General features: G+C 46.1%; 1 protein-coding gene across 1 annotated transcript in view; it reads right to left on the bottom strand.

Annotated features, from left to right (window-relative positions):
* Positions 1-4377, bottom strand: part of MTMR7 (myotubularin related protein 7) — an 84815-nt gene extending 80438 nt beyond the window's left edge. Inside the window, exon 1 of the mRNA XM_079779094.1 lies at positions 4265-4377. Coding sequence (XP_079635220.1) covers positions 4265-4288 — 24 coding nt within the window. The 5' untranslated portion in view covers positions 4289-4377. The remainder of the gene's footprint in view (positions 1-4264) is intronic.
* Positions 4378-17918: the final 13541 nt, after the last annotated feature.

Here is a 17918-nt window from a genome sequence, read left to right as displayed (position 1 = left end):
GTAACATAATCAACTTTGGTCCAGAAAGCATCATCCAGGCTCCCTTGATGGAGAAGGGGTTAGAGAAGAGCAAAGAAGAAACTAGGACATCAATTAGGAAGCTATTAGCGTAGTGACTTGGACTAGTGGGGTTAGGTGGAAAGGAAGAGAAGATATTTTCAAGATCTGCTTTGAAAGGTCATCACATTCCATTTTACAACTTAGATTTACACCTTTGGGAAAAAAATGTCTTCCAGAAAGACCAAAGCTCAAAAGGTAGAGATTGCTTAACAGGATCCTAGGACCCACTAGCATTGTACCCAGTACCAAGCCAAATCTACAAACATGGCAGGCTATTTCTGGGAGCCCCAAAACTTCCAACAACTAGGTAGTACTTGAACCCAAATTGTCCCAGCAGAGGATTTTCTTATCAGCAAGTTTTCCCAGTGGTAAAGAGAGTCAGACAGTGAAGTAGAAACCCAAAAGTTCACTGCGATGAGTCTAGGCAATGTTTGGTGTTCTCACTTCAACCTAACTGCCAACTAGTTTGTCTCCGAACATTTATTCTATAGATCAGCAATTTTCCCTTAGATTGTCAAAGAAAATAATGACAACAGTCAACACAACAATAGCTGTCAGGTGTGAATGGATCAAAATAATATCTATTTTTTTGTCAGATCAGCAAAAAATATGTTTATATATAATATAAAATATCTATCTCTATATATAAAAAGCCAGCGACCGGAACACTGTATCGACCATAATGACCAGTCGCTATGACACCCACTGCGGCCAGCAAACCAGCCTGATCAGGGGTGGGGCCGGCCGGCCAACATCCCAGGACCCCTCCCCCCAGCCGCCCTACCCCTGATCAGCCTCTCTCACCCTGATTGAGAGCAGTGTGGCCAGCCCCACCTCCAATGGGCCTGCCTGCCTCACCCTGATTGGCCCCCAGCCCCTCCCCCTGGCCGGCCCCACCCCTGATTGCCCCACACCAATCAGGGGCAGGGCCAGCCGCCCAACTGCCTGAGGCCCCTCCCCCCAGCCAGCTCCACCCCTGATCGGCCCCCCACTCTGATAAGGGGCAGGGCCGGCTGGCCAACCACCCATGGTGCCTCCCCAGGCTGCTGGCCCTCCACCAACCCCTCACCCCATTTGGGGGTGGGCTGGCTGGCCCATTGCCCACAGCCCCTCCCCACAGCCGGCCTCACCCCTGATCAGCCCCCACCACCCCATCAGCCTGTGGGCCCTCCCCCCAGCCATCTCCGCCCTCTATGCCCCCCCCACACACCAATCAGGGGTGGGGCCAGTCAGCCAACCTCCTAAGCCCCCCCCCCAGTCCCATCGGGGGTGGGGCCAGCCAGCCCACATCCCCTCCCTACAGCTGGCCTCACCTCCAATTGGCCCCCCCACCCTAATCGGGGGCAGGGCCCACCAGCCAATCGTCTGCAACCCCCCCCCCCCCACCCAGTGCTGCCCCAATTGGCCCTGATCGGGCCAGACCAGCCGGCCAACCTCCCACTGTCTCCACCTCTCGACAGGCCCAGACCGATCCACTGATTGGGGCTGGGCTGGCCGGACCCCACCCATGCACGAATTGGTGCACTGGGCCTCTAGTATTTTATAATTAGTTTATGTGTGCTATGAGATTTAAAAAAGGTTGAAAATCACTGCTATACAGGAACCATTCTGGGAGAGAAACACTCTGCTTAGCATATGCTTGGTTAGAGCCTTCAGTTAAACACACACCCAAGAAGAACTATCGCAAAGCACTCCAGATTATTCACGTGCACCTGTCTCCTTAAGCTGGACTCCCAACCCTGAAGCAGGCAGACACAAGAGGTTGTGATGGAGATCACAGAATTTACCAAGAGCAAACGAATGACTTTCACTATAGCAGGAAAGCAACTGTACATTATACATGCATGCATTTCTTTTCTTCTTGAAATAAACCCCTGCTACCCACGTGGTCCATATCACTTCAAGCCCAGAGTGGGTCAGATAAACAGCTCTGTGTACACTCCTTGTAAGCCACCCAAGACATGAAATCATGAAGTTTCAGGCAAGCTACCTATTCAGCACCCCAGAGTATAACAGAAGCAGTGATAAAGATGAATATATGACCATCAATAATTATATATTTTGCAACAAACACTCTGCAAGTTGTCTTCTTCTCTTTTTCATTTAGACCGTGAACTTCCATTTTGCACTTAAAAATGTAAAATGCAAAGAGATGCTGTTCAGCCTCGAGGAGTCATGTCGTCATTTCTGTCTTTATCCCTGTTCAGGCTCTCAGCTTCTCTGAGGTTGTAATTGGTTGATGACAATGCATCATATTCACACAATGAATGACAGCTGTCTCGACTGTTCCTGGTCCTCCATGCCTCCTTGCATGTTAAAGACTCAGCTCTTTACAAACCACTCCTCAGCCCTTTATGGTGGAGCTCATCCTCCCTGCATTCTCCCCTCCCTGCCCACGGTCCCCTGTACATAGGTTTGTCCAGATTTACAACTGCTTCCTCTTCCAGCCTGGGAACTCCGCGATGCTTCATGCTCTTGGACCTCACACAGAGCCTGGCACACGGAAGTTCACAAATACTTGTGGAATGAAATGAATGAATAAATGAACCGGATCCACCCAATCCCTATAGTTTTGGGGTTTGTTTCCACCTGCATCGTCCTAAATGTTAATGACCTTCAATTCAATGACCTTTCAGACAGTTCTCCATTTCCCCCCATTTCTTTGCATTTCCCGATTGAAGGGGATTTCTGATTTGAAGTCCTACACTGCTTAGAAGGTGTCTATGAAAACCAGTTTTAAGTATAAGATAACTGCTTGCCTCTCGGGTTTACACACATGGTTTTGTACAGGGTGAGCCTGGAAACGGGGGAGACAGGCCTTTACTCCCCCTCCCAAATTCATACTCTGTCGGAAAACGACAAAGAAAGGATGCCCTTGGCAAGGGCAGAGAGAATCCCTGAGTTAATGTCATCATTCTGGAATAAATTATTTAGCAGCACTTAAACTCTGAAAGCTCTGAGCCACCTACCTTGCGGTTTATGGCACTCTCTTCTGCGTTTACAATTTCCTGACCGTGAAGCAACAATTTAACTCCACCGGGCAAAATGAATACAACTGACATCTACTGTTGGAACGGACATTCTTTAGCAAACCGAACGGTTTCTTCTTCCACGGACACGAGATAATTCCAAAGCCGCTTTTACCAAGGGGTACTTAGGAGCCATTCCAGAATTTAAAAGGGAACTCACTCTTCTTCCTTGATTTACAAAGTCCAGTTAAGTAATGGCTCCCTTGCCCCCATGAGCTGCATGGAACCCCTGGGGCTACCTTAGTGCTAACCACTCAGACCCAGCTTCCACTTCACTGTCCAGAACCTAGATTTTGAACAAGAGCTCATGCTGGAAACGAAACAGCTGCGGTGGTCCTAACAAGAGCCAATAGGCTTTTCAAATAAATTCTTTCACTCGTTGAGAGTTTTTACTGGAGTGGATCATCTTCCATCTAAATTATGTTCCTAGTAACTATGAGTAGGAAGGTCTGGCACGGCGTTGTTTAGCTGGAATGATCAGGGGTCCCTCGCTTTCACTGGGGTCAAAAGCTGGTGTTCAACACACACCAGTGGACGAACCCCTAAGCTGCACTCTTCTCCCCAAGGGAGGAGACAGGCCGGAAAGGATAGGAAGAGGAAAGGATTGATAACATCGAACCTGCAGTGAATATTGATCATCCGCCCTGTGTAAGGCCTGCTGAGGCCGATGCCGCGGAGGGGGCTGGGGGGAGTTGGGGGGGTCTGAACCCTTAGATTCCACAAGCTTCCCAGTGCATTCCCTCCACCTGCACTTACGCAGATGCCCTGCACCTGCCATTAGGAAGGCTTGTGTCTCTTTCCACTGCTCAGAGCTGCCAACGGGCAATTGACAAAAATTAAAAAAGACAGCAGCAAAATAGTGAGATTTCAGAAAGGCGCGTTTAGCAGCAGATCAGCAGCCTCCCTGCTCAACAGACAACTGGGGTTCCCTCCCGCCCACCCCCAGGTCCACTGAGCACCCTCCCCGACCAGAGGTTAGGGTGCAGCATCCGCCCGGGCCGGGCCTGGGAGGCAGCGAGAGGAAGCCGAAGCTCACGGGGAACCGGGGGATGCCCGGCGCTGCCCCCTCCCCGGATGCGGTGCGGACGCGGCCGGCGCCCCGCAGGGAAGCCAGGCCTCCCGCCAGCTCAGCATCCTCCGCCCGGCCCTCCCCCGCCCGCGCCCGCGCCACCAACCTTGGGCGTGCGGATGTGCTCCATGGCGGGCCCGCGTCTGCGAGGTGCTGGGAGGACGCGGGCTCACGCACCAGCGCGGGGCCCCAGCGCAGGGAGGGGCGCGGGGAGGGGGCTTCGCGCGGGAGCGGCGGCTGCGGGGCTGGCTCCGCCTCCAGGTGCGGCGGCGGCTGCGGCGCGGGGCGGACGGGGGAGCGCGAGGCGCCCGCGCGGCCCTAGAGCGTGCGGCTCCCGCTCCTGCACCTGCCCGGCGGCCACCTGCCCCGCCCGCCGCCGCCCCGCCCCGGCTCCCGCTTCAAAGGTTGCCACTCGCTCCCTTTGAAGAGGGGCAGCCAGCGTAAAACGGCGGGGCCACTGTCCCCCAAGACACAATGGGGGCCTTGTGTTGGGTGTGGCCTCTAGGAGGAGGGATGGGGAAGAGCTGATCCACAGGCCCATCGGCTTCCTTCCAGAGCTCCCCAGGATCGTGGGGCTTCAGGGTAGACCCCCCAAAGGCTGCCCCGTGCGCTCCGGGTCCAGCACGGCCTGGCGGGCTCAGCAGGCCGGCAGCCGCTTAGCATTGGGGATGAGAGTGGAAATAGCAGCCACAGCGCTGGAGCCCTAGGAGGTGACCCAGTAAGTCAAGCATCTCTCACCAACTTGCCACAACACTGTTGGGAGGGACACTATTCCTGTTGGCTGCTCGTCTGCCATCTTCACTTACCTCTCACCGAACAGAAACAAAGCATCCATTATACTAGTACGTTATCATTTTTCTTAAAATATATTTTTATTGATTTTAGAGAGGAAGGGAGAGGGAGAGAGAGACAGAAACATCAATGATGAGAGAGAGAATCATGGATCAGCTACCTCCTGCACGCCCCACCGTGGGGAAGGAGCCTGCAACCCGGGCATATGCTCTTGACGGGAATCCAACCTGGGACCCTTCACTCCGCAGGCCGACACTCTATCCACTGAGCCAAACCAGCTAGGGTGTTAGTTATCATTTTTTCATTTATGTTCAACAGTAGTGGTTGCCGTTGTTAGGATCAATCCATTGGGAAACGCCAAAGAGAATGCATGACCCCCACTCCTCCCCCACCACCACACACCACTTTTCCTGCAACCTTGCGTGTACAACGCTCCACCATCACTAAAATTTCATAAAACTGTACATAGTCCTTAGGATAATATCCAATTTTATCCTAGCTCTCACCTCTCTTTCCAACTGGATTGTAAATTCTTTGACTGTAGAGACTTTTTAACCTCTTGTCCAATGCCTGGTAGGCACATTGCAGCCTTCCAAATGCGTGTCTCTTCAATCATTTATTTTTAAATTGACAGATCTCCTTCACATATTTTTTTAATCATTTCATCCTCCTACTGCTCTGGGAGGCAATTCGGAGAAGCACAATCAATTGCTATTTGCATCTGAAAAAATTGACCCAGGGCTATAATTTCTCCCTTACTAAGGAACACCTGGGATAGAGTGCGCAGCTCTTTGGTACCAAGTTCACACTGACTTCAGTCTTTGCATCTATAATGAGGATGAGCTCAAAGGTAGCTTCTGTCTCCAAATGCCAACCGTACTAGGAACCCTGTATCTGTTGGGGTGGGGGCAGCATTGTGAGTGGTTTACTGATCTTGGAGTTATGTGCTTTCAGGACTCTCAATCCCTCTACTCATGACTAATCAAGAGTTTACTCTATTGGGTGAGTAATTTTTGCATACAAATACTTCTGACCTGTTGCATATTAGCATATATTTGTGTGTGTGTGTGTGTGTGTGTGTGTGTGTGTTTTAAGCATCCCAAATATGAATTGGCAGGTGACAAGATGTAAATCCAGAAAATTTAAATAGCTTAATGCAAAGAAAAAAAATGTCCTGTTTAGTTCAAAATACAGCTTTTGTAAATCATAGCGATAAAATCACTTAAAATGGGTAAAGAATTACATCCAAATTATTAGGATAAATTAAGGTACAGCAAACTAGAAATAAAATAACAAGAGGGAAAAGACGTCTCTATACGTAAACATTTTATTTTGAGCTAACAGTCTTCTCAGGACCCCTGTTGTTCTTGTCCCTCAGCCCGTCACTGTCCAGGTCATTAGATCCCAAACTGTGAGGAGCTCTGACTGCCATTCTGCACTTTCTGCCTCACATCCCCAAGTTCCACTGCTGCTCCAAACCACTACCCAGTGTGGCCGGAGAGACTGAAAAAATAACAAGAGTTGGAGAGCAGTGAAGTGAGAGGACCTAGGTCCTAGGATATTGACTTGCCTGACTATGTTGGTCCTACGCTGGGCAAAAAGTGAAACTAGCCATTCATTTGTTTAAGAAACATTGATATTAATTGACTAATGGTCATGCCCAAGGTACAATGGCAGATGCTGGGTGACTGAAGGAAGACCCAGAGAGAAGGGTACTAAGTTCAATACCAGCCATAAGGATAACACCAAGGAGATGAGACGTGAACTAACTAAGAGGGCAGCAGAGTATGTGGAAATGCCAAACGAAGCCTCGGGGAGATTAATCTACTCCCTCCATTTTCTGTATTAACTATTAACTGATGGACTGGAGACCATTAGTTCCTGAAGTTTGGTATGTGCTATGTCTGGTGTGAATCACAGGTCATTTGAATGGATGTTGCATCTTGAGTCTTCACACAGCAGAAATCTCTCAGGACCAAGAAGTGAGAAGGGGAGAAAACTTTTCTTCTAACACCACATAATTGGCAGATGGATACACACCCAGGTTGACACGACACCAGCCTTTGCCCAGTGGGTTGGAAAATGGCCATTTTTCTTTAGCATTTGTGAATCTTGGGTGGAAAATAAGTATATTTCAACAAAACTATTTCACCATCAAGCGAAATATTACCCACTAGGGTTAAGACCTAGTTACTGCATATTCATGAAAGGACTCCCCTCGCCAAGGAGCATCATAAGTGCCCCCTTTTTCCATCCGCGTGAGGTTGCAGTGATTTTTGCCTTTGTGAAAATGGTAGCCATGACTCTATGCGTCAGCATTTAATGCTGTCCTTCACAGGCACGCAGGAGACGACACTTTCAATCCTGTTACTCTTGGGTGGTGCCAAGTGACCAGTTCTTGTGGCAAGCCAGCACGGCCATGGCATACTCAGCCCCATGTTGGGCGCCTTATGTGCCGCGCAAGCTCAGCCAGGTTCAGTGACCCTGAGAGGGGGCGGTGAAGGATTGAGAAAAGACAGACAAGAGAAGAAAGCTGGGTCTCCATGGGATGCCGCCCTCTCTGATGGAGAGCTAGCCACAGTGCCACGGACTACAAGCCGTGTCTTTATTTTATAGCCGATGCCACGAGGCAAAGGAAGGGCGTGGCCAAGATGTTTACAACATTCTCGTGGGTTTCAATCCTACTCAATTACATGCACCTGAACTCTATCAAGCCCACATCACTCAGGCACGTGGGGCCACGTGTTCGGACCATAGGTTCAAGCTTACAACTAGAGCTGTTGGCTAGAATTGTGCTGGGAGGGCTCTGCCCTCTAGGCTGGGACTTGCACGTGGCCATGAGAGGACTGTGCCCTCTCATTAGTCCAAGGCTTGAACCTGTCCAAACCCTGTAGCTGCTCTCCACAAGTTCTGAACAATTGATGTGTTACTGTTGGGCCAGAGCTCTGCAAAATCTGTGTGTGGCCCTTCCGCTTTCTCCTCCCTGGTCTTGCTATGTGGAGGACATCTATTGAGGTCAGAAAGAGAATAATGATGATAAATCCTCTCTCAATACGTGACACGACTGTGGCCCCAAACTATTCAGCATTAGATCAAAATGAATGAAGAGAGAAATAAGCTGTTTCCGTGAGTCATTCCTGGGAAGGGAGTGATTCTAAAGAGTTATATCAGAATCCTTAGAGTGAAAAGGACACTTTTTGTGGGGTTTGTTGCATGGAAGTCACTGAGAGTTCAAGGTTAAGTTTTGTGCCTCACCTAGCCTATCCTGACTTTATAGAGAAGGGGTAACCGCGAGAGTCAAAATAATCTAGTCTCTACTTCTGTGTTTCTGACCTTTTTAAAGGGTTCATAATGTCATCACAAAGCTCTGAGTACACATGTCACATGCCAAGTCCTAATCTACTTTATTTATGTGGCCAGACTTCTTCTGGAAAACATCTTCCTAGGAAATTTTTTTATCACACACATATTCTAGTTGTATATAAATCTCTATAGGAATTTTTAAATAAAAACTTGATACTTACTGGGAACTTGCCCAAAATCCTGTGATCTTCATGGCCTGAGGAGATTTGGATACTTATCAAAACACTTGCAAGACTTTTTCAGAATACTTACATCTCTCTGAGGCAACTAACACTTCTGGCCTGGCCAAGAAATGCTTCCTCAATGGGTAGTATTGCTAATGATTACAAACTCAATAAAACCCTGCTCAGTACTAATAAACCTCAGTGGCCCATGTTCTGCGTGGTAGAGGGCATGCATCTCTGAACAAGCCCAGTCTCGGCTAGCAGCATATTCGATACCCAGTACGGTGAGCGCTGCATTTGGGATTCCGCCTGGAGAAAAAAGAGCATCCTCACCTTCAGGACTTTTGCAAACTCGATGATGCGAAGTATTGATGTCGTCTTTGGCCTAGCCCTATGCCAGATATACTGAGCAAGAACTCCCAGGGCAGGAGGCAGCTCGGCCCTTATTCTAGGAACCGAGAGGGAAGCTCTAGGCCGGCATAAATAGAGCACTTACTCTGGGAACACGCAAGGTTTTCAAAGAGTCTCTTATATTTTGTTCTCCCTCTGAGAAGGCACGTCACTCAAGCCCAAGTGTCTGTCCTCAGACCACTCATTATGTTTATTGCCTTTTGGCTGCCATCCCTTCAACCATCGTTTTATGCACATAGTTCCCATATTGGTATTTCTAGCCCTGAACTCGCTCTCTGTCTCACATAGTGTATTTTTGTCTACCTGCTGAGTACCTCCACCCGGATGTCCCATTGATGTCACACACACACACACACACACACACACACACAATTACTTGAGAATATGGGCTCTGGAGGCAGACAGGCCTACATTCACATCGCAGCTCTTGCATGTGTTAGCTGTGTGACCTTGATCACGTGACCTAAACCACTCTCAGCCTCAGATTTCCCACCTGTAAAGTGGAGATAATGACAACACCTGTATTGCTTAGTTTCTCAAACTGAAGAGTAGGTATTTCTAATATGAGTGTTCATTATATTGTTCCCTATATTTTTGTATATGCCTGAGGTAGTTAAAAAATAGAATTGATAGCAGGTGGGAGATAATTGCACCGTCTTTTTCGGGTGGATGTGAAATTCAGTCAGGTCGAGCGTTTGACATGTGTTGTGACAAATATTTATCGAGTATTCACCTCGTGCCAAGTGCTGGGCATAAATGTGTGAACCAAAGCAATCCCAGCCCCTGCCCTCAAGGTGCTTCGGTCTAATAATACCCGCTATTATTGTTGTTACCTTCTGCCTAATACTGAATGCTCCTCTTGGCTTCATCATTTTTTGGTGGATCTTAGTCACTCAGTCTCAAAACCTTGGAGTTTGTCTCTGACTCCCTCCATATTTGTTCACGTGGCCCTGCCCCTTCCTTCCTCACGGTTGTCACTCGTGCTCAGATCCTCCGGGCTGGAATGTTAGCCTCCGCGGCCAGAGTCATCTCCATAAAGAGCAACTCTCCTCATGTCACTCTCCAGCCTGAAGACCTTCTGTGGTTTCCAATTGCCTTCGGAATGAAAAACCATTTCCTTACTCTGTCCTTTAAGGACGGGCCATATCCTACCACTCTCTTCCACAAACTTGGCAAAGTAAGTCACTGGCACTTCCTAGGTGCTCAATAAATACTTACTACATGTATCAATTAGTCAACCAATCACTTCTTATAGCCTGCATTTGCTCATCTCTCTGTCTTTGCTCACACCATTCCCATCTCTCAAATCCTTTGAGGTTCATCTCAAAATTTGCTTCGACATTCCCTCCAGATGGCATCCTTCCAAAACAACTCTTGTCTGTTCATTCCAATGAGCAGAGATCATCACAGGCAGTTTATCTGCAGCTGGAAGTGTAATTTTACGCGTCGCTGTCACAACTGGTCCACTGGGGCCTTGATCAGACCACAGTCCCAGGCTGGGCCGCTGCACTGACCACATCGTGCTGATTAGATCTGATTAGCAGAGCGTAGCAGGTGCCCGAGATGCCCAACTAAGGCACACACATCGTAGGGTGGGAGATGCGTTCTGGGAAAATTCAGAGTCCTGCCATTGCAGTGAAGTTGACAGGGATCCGGTAGTCTGGGACATGTTGAAGTGGCAAGTTTCTTTCTTTGCACCCCAACATTGTGCTTTCGCCTATTGCTAAGCTAGCCATAGGGCTACCAGCTTTGAGTGAGTCTAATCAAGAAAAGGCTCTCCATCTGGTCTGAGTCAGATTAGCTACAGTGATCTTTTGACCCCAGCAGATCCAACTATGCCCAGGTACCTGCAGCAGACAGGGATGCAGTGTGGAGCCTCCAGCAAGCTGCCACTGAAGAAGCAAAACTGGTTACTGGCATGGCCCACCACTAGCCAAACACCACCTATGTGCTCATTTCTTCAAAAGTTGTTTTCTTTTATTCAATTGTGGCCCTAGCCGATTTGGCTCAGTGGATAGAGCGTCGGCCTGTGGACTAAAAGGTCCCAGGTTTGATTCTGGTCAAATGCACATGCCCAGGTTGCAGGCTCGATCCCCAGTAGGTGGCGTGCAGGAGGCAACCCATCAGTGATTCTCTCATCATTGATGTTTCTATCTTTCTCTCCCTTTCCCTTCCTCTCTGAAACCGATAAAAATATATTTAAAAATGTTTCAGATTGTGGTAAAATAAACATCACATAAAATTTGCCATTTTAATCATTTTAGGTGATAGTTCAGTGCTTCTCACAACAAATTTTCAAGCCAAAAAGCCAGATACAAAACTATATACAATACCATCTAAATTGTGTTTCAAAATGAGTGTGTGCACCTGTGTATATAGGTGAACAGAACGTAAAGAGACAGAAAATAGAAGAAAGAAATATATTGATATAACAACTTCATCTGGGTGGTGCATTTGTGGGTAATTGTCACTTTCTTTAAGTTTTTAAAATATTTTACAAATATTTGTGTTGTATATTTTAACAATGATAAAGAATGCGTATTTTAAAAGGCCTTTTAAATAAAACCAAGCCATAATCTATAATCATGACATAGTGTCATGCGTCAAAGCAGGCACATTTGTGGAGGGTAAATTTTATTTTTTAAAGCAAAACATTAATTGTATATTGACTAGTTGAGAGACCTTCAAAACGTGTACTTTCTAAAATTTCAATTAAAAAAGAATATTTCTGAAAAGTAATCCTTTTTCAAGGCTAAAATCAGGCTTACTTTCCAGGAGGAAACCATAAAAACAAGTATTCCAAATGTATAACAATAGCTGGAAAAAGATAAGAGGAGGGTACTCCCTCTTGAGTTGTCAGGATCTTGGCAGTGCTGTTTTTACAAGAAAAAAAATTTTTTTAATCCCAAAGACTTTTCTGTGAAGTTCAGTCATTTTGGAGGAATGTACTATGGTGCTTTAAAGCCAATGATCTACAAAAATTAATTGATCTTTAACTTTTAGTAAAATGTATCTTCGGCGTTTGGGTAATAGAATGAGAAAATAGAATGTATATAATTAATAAAACATTACCTTAATCCTCCTCCTCTTTTTTATTTATATATAGATGCTAAATATTGGCAAAACGAACAAGATCATGGATCTCGTAGCCAGGACAATTTCAGATTTCTAGTAAACAGAAGTTAAGAGTTGTGCTCGGGTTACATTCGGGTTTCTTGTGGAGATAATGAGTAATTTTGAATGCTGGCTCTGCAAGAAAATTCTTCCTTCTTTTCTTTGGCAGAGAGTCTATTTTAGTAAACAAAAGCAGTGAACAAGATTTGTTCAAAATGGGGAGCTAACAGGATCTGATCTGGATCTAACTTGTCGAGAACCACCTGTGTTTGCGTTGGGATTTGGCAGTCACTCTTGACTGGCTTGTCACTGCAAAGACCTACTCAAAGAGCTTGAACATAGTACATAATCGGAATCCCATTATTTGCGGGTAGAACAAATCAAAGTTTATTTTCGGTGTTTTGTTTCTGATCCTTCTATCATTTTGCAAGGAATCTCCATGGCTAATCACAAATTTATGAAGGAATTGTAGTCTAAAAATTATGTTGTTAAGCAGGTTGTTTAGTGCTCAGGTTTCACAAATGATGACTAAATTCCTGGGCCATTCCTCAGAAGGCCTTGCAAACTATGGTACTATTGGTGCTACCACTGCCCGACCAGCATGGCTCAGTGGACCAGGAGGTCACGGTTTGATTCCCAGTCAGGATACATGCCCTGGTTGCCCTCTCAACCCCAGGAGGCAGCCAATCAGTGATTCTCTCTCATCATTGGTGTTTCTATCTCTTTCTCCCTTTCCCTTCCTCTCTGAAAGCAATAAAAATATTTTAAAAAAATGTGCTACTGCTTATGCTATATCAAAGTCCCATTAGTACCATTTTGTCTACTATTTCTGTCTACATCAAAATCATGGGGTCTTTCTTGACTTCGCCTTTTTAGGAACAGACCTCCTACCTCCACCTTTGAAGCAGAAGGCAGTGTGGCCAGGGCAGCCTTAAGTGATAGAGATGCCAACAGAGATGGTGGCTTCTCTAGAAGACCAGTATCTCAACTCTTTCTTCTCTAGGTTGCTCGGTTAAACAGCACCTGGTAGTCAGAAAGATCTTTAGATTCCATGGTCTTTGCAGACTATGAAACAATATTCTACCGAGATATAGAATTACCAAATATAATTCTTTATGTGACTATTTTTGCAGTCATACATAGAATATATCTCAACCACAATAATGTGTTAATGGAAGATCCGTTATATAGGCTGTCCCTGAATTTTATGCTAATATCTTTGTAGCAATTTATTCATTCATTTTCAATTGGGAACAGCAAACACAAAGGATTTTAAGAAAATTTCAAGGAGGAACAAAGAAAGCTAAATAGAGATAATTCTGTTAACTTTTTCCGAAAACTGAGAAAAACAGATTGCATTCTATTTTAACTGGTGGTATCCTGGTCTGGCTTTTGATAGCATCGTCTAACTTCTAAAAGTTGGGAAGTAGAGAACAAAGGAGAGGAGGGAGGGTAGAGACTGACTAAACAAAGACCTTCTATTTAGTGACCCACCTTTGTATGCCCAGGATCCCTGAAAACCAAAGTAGGACAATAGACTCACAGTAGACCAGACAATAGAGCTTCCATTGCAAAAAAAAAAAACAAAATTTAAAAATATTACAAAATCCCTAAGTGTGGTACAAAGGGATATTATTTGTCTCTTTGCCGGATACATAATGCATGCAATAAGCACCAAAAAATAGGGCAAATACTTAGAGACAGAGAGATTTTTTAAAGTAATTTTTTATCTCAATTCTATTTTGCTCAGGTCACTGGAAGTGGCATTCTCATGAAACAAAAGCAGCCTGTTTTAACGTCAAGAGAGGACGTTTGCTTGGGATTGAGCAGGAGAAGGTGACAGTGCTCCTTGACTGTGTTGAAATATTCATCGAGTGAAAAGTGAACACCTGACCCCTTTGTGCTTGGTGCAGAGAAGCTGCTGAGAGCATTTCGCTGCCGTAGCTTTGGGAACCTTCCAGAGCCTTCAGGTCTCTGAGTGTCTTCAGTGATAATTCCCAATCCTTAAAGACTTTTCAGTCCCCTTTGTTAAAACACTTTTAACCTTGTGCACTCGGATGTCGAGTGTGACTCGACACGGTTAGCATCGGTAGCAGCTCGTATGTATTTGAAATATAAAAAAAAATCCAAATAAATAAGTTTGTATGAAAAGAAACTCCAGTTTTTTATTCTACTGCCGCGCTTTGTAAAATCTGGGGTATTTAAAAAATTAAATCCCGAGTAGAATAAAGGAATCGAGAAAAAAGCAAGCAAGTGCAAAGGGTTAAGTCCCAGTCATGATCTTCAACAATCTAGTTCTAGCATTTTGGATTTTTTTTTCTTTTCCCTCATAATTTAATACACATTTGATAGACTTAAATGCAAAAGTAGTGAATTCAAAACCATTAGTCCAGAGCCTATCCCCTGGAAGCGCTCTCATACCCTTTTCCTGGGCCCAGCTCCCCCTCCATTGCATTTCTTTTCTAGCTCAAAATAGGCAGAAGAGAAAACACAGCATTTCTGCTGACCGGATGTCAGAGTGGTTTCCTGGCTCGTCCAGGCTGACCATTTCGAAGGGCCAGGGCCGTGCTGGGTTTCCCACAGCAGCGGGAGGATGTCTGTCTGCCCACGTCTGGGCCACATATTTCTGAGCCTTCCACGGAGCGGCTCTGTAGGAGCCCTGGGTCCACAGAATTTCTCACGAAGCGCCTATCGTTTGGGGCTCACCCATCTTTCCCCTGGGGCTCAAACCGGTCTGATGAACCAGACACGGAGCAATCCGTTTGTCAGTCATGCTTCCCACTCTCCTTGTCTCTACAGAAAACAGAAGCAAAACCCCTTATGTTGGGAGTTAACTTCATGTGTCAGCTTGACGAGGCTCAGCTGCCCAGGAGGTGGGTATCGCACTAGTCTAGATGTCGCTGTGAAGTATTATTATTATTTTTTTTAGCTCTGATTAACATTTAAATCAGTAGAGTTGGAGTAAAGCAGATTGCCCCCCATAAGGTGGGTGGGCCCTGTCCAAGCCATTGAAGGCCTAAAGAGGGAAGACTGCGGTGCCTGAAGGAAGGAATCTGCCTCCAGACCGTCTTTGGACTCAAGACTGCAGCATCAGCTCCTGCTGGGACTTCCAGCCAGCCAGCCTGCCCTGCAGGTTTTAGATTGGCCAGCCCGACAATGGCGGAAGCCAGCTACTTAAAATCGTCAGCCTAGATCTTCATCAAAGAGCAGATAGTGCCCTGGCCATTGTGGCTCAGTTGGTTGGGTATCATCCTGTGCACCACGAGGTGGTGGGTCGGATTCCCCATCAGGGCACTGGCCTGGGTTTCGGGCTAGATTCCCCAGTAGGAGGCGTGCAGGAGGCAGCCAATTGATGTTTCCCCCTCACATAGATGTGTTTCTCTCCCTTTCCCTTCCTCACTCTCTAAAAATCAATAAAAATATATTTTCTTAAAAAAGAGTAGATGGATATATAGTTATATAGGACAGATATATAGAACATACATGGGATATCCTAATTGGATACATGATAATAGAATATATAGGGCAAAAAGATTATAGAAATATATATCTTATAATCATATATATATATATATATATATATATATATATATATATACCTTATTGGTTCGGTTTCTCTGTAGAACCCTGACTAATAATCTTATTCTATCCTCTTTCAGACAACACAAAAGTCCTCAGTTATAGCAAGTCAAGTAAACAAATGCCCAGAGACATCACCTGCTTGCAAGGTCAGCAACCAGACATTGATCGATTACTGTTTTGAAGTCCTCTGGAGCCTCATTTTATGATGTAGGTAATGATTTATAGGAGATTCAAGGTGGTTTAGGATATCAGTCTCAGTTTCTCTCATCTAGGGCTCTAAACAAGTGTTGTCGCAAACCCATACTGGGCTGGACTTGTCTCGTGTTGTTCTTTCCCCAGCCAGTTGGCACCCGGATATCTGCTTCTTCAAGAACATTCCTACCATCACGCTTTCTATTTCCACTACTACTATAATTAGCTAATATTTATTGGCCATTTCTTCTTTAACCCATATGTCTGTCAGCTGGGGTGTACTCCCTCTCTGAGGTAAAATTAGCTTGAATCCACAGTCCGTGCCCCACGAAAGTCCACATTTCTACAGATCTTTAGATGAGAAGAAAACTCAAGCTGAAACCGGTTTGGCTCAGTGGATAGAGCATCAGCCTGCGGACTGAAAGGTCCCAGGTTCGATTCCGGTCAAGGGCATGTACTTTGGTTGCGGGCACATCCCCAGTGGGAGGTGTGCAGGAGGCAGCTGATCGATGTGTCTCTCTCATCGATGTTTCTAGCTTTCTATCCCTCTCCCTTCCTCTTTATAAAAAAAAAATCAATAAAATATAAAAAAAAAAAGAAAACTCAACACAGGCTCTCCCGCTCTGTTGCCTCTCTTCCATGTCATCTTAGACTTACCACTCAGCTTTTTTTTTTTCTAGTTCTATTTAAAATAACTCAAGCCAAGTATTTGAGACTATGTAGACAACACTGAGGATTTTCTCTCTCCTTTTTTTAATGTATTTTTTTTTATTGATTTCAGAGAGGAAGGGAGATGGAAGGGAGATGCAGAGTGAGAAACATCAATGATGAGAGAGAATCATTGATCGGCTGCCTCCGGCATGCCCCACACTGGGGACTGAGCCTACCACCGGGGCATGTGCCCCCACCAGGAATTGAACCGTGACCTATTGGTTCATAGGTTGACGCTCAACCACTGAGCCATGCCAGCCAGGCAACACTAAGGGTTTTAAAAATAATTTTTAGAATTGTTTATGTCACATTACCCAACACAGTATGACCCATTTCAAAACACGTCTTAGTGTAGTGAATAATACTTGAAATAGCAATTGAAGTTCCCTTTCTTTACATTTCTTTTTACCATCTTCTTTCCTCCCACGACTTGAAGTAGCCATAACATCTTTCATGTAGTCTTAAGAGGAGCTCAGATATAAGCTAGAACAACAACAACAACAAAAAGCCTTTGAGTAGCAGAAAATTGGTGTGAGAGGCACAACACCTGAAGAAAAAAAAGTTTTCTGCATTCCACACACTTAGCTTTAATTCTCAAGAGCCAAAGCCTCAAGGAAGAAGACATAACATTTACCCTTAAACAATATCTGGGGAGGAGAAAAACAAAGAGCCTATTTTCAACCACACAAGAAGAGGATAAAAGACTTAGCATGGCTACCCAGCCAAGGAGCTTCAAAGGGAAGAAGAAAGCAAGAGGGTATTTGTGAGTGTTTCTGGCCCCTGGCTCTTCTCCTGGCCTAGGCCAGAGTCCAGGTAGGGCGGGGGGGGGGGGGGGGGGCACCTGGAAATCGAAGGTGGGTTTAGGGGACCCAAGGAAAGGACGGGGCCTTGCTTCTCAGAACACAGCCTGGGAAGACTGGGTTCTCTTAGAGGAACTCTGTATACATCTGGCACCAGCAAAATCTGAGAGAGGTTCCCAGACATCTGGCCCAAGGGCAGCCCAGGGTGATGTGGGGACAGCCGCAGAAAGTTCCTGTGGCTCTGGGAGGGGGTGGGGACGGCACCCGGGCCATTGGATGTGGAGGACGCTGGGATCTGTGCCCCAGTGAGCAGGACCCAGAGTGGCCTGCACGGAATGGATGAGCAGGAAGGTTGTCAGGAGGACAGCGGGCATTTCAGCACACGCAGCAGGACACGCATGCAGAGGCCAGTGGGATACGTGGCAGTTCAGTGGCCGCCAGGGACAGGCACAGAATTATTGCAGATCAGGCCGCCTCTTCCCCTGATCTGGATGGCAAATTATTTTCAATCTGGAACTCGTGTCATCTCCTGGGCAGAAAGGAGGAGAGACGTGAGGGAGAATAGGAAATGACTAAGAAGACAGCCACAGTCTACAGTGTCAAACCCTGGGTACCTGAGCCAACCTTGAAT

Source organism: Cnephaeus nilssonii (assembly GCF_951640355.1).
Source record: "Cnephaeus nilssonii genome assembly, chromosome: 8".
Classification (NCBI taxonomy): domain Eukaryota; kingdom Metazoa; phylum Chordata; class Mammalia; order Chiroptera; family Vespertilionidae; genus Cnephaeus; species Cnephaeus nilssonii.
The sequence above is the reverse complement of the archived record's forward strand: the minus strand, read 5'-3'. Positions and strand labels throughout refer to the sequence as shown.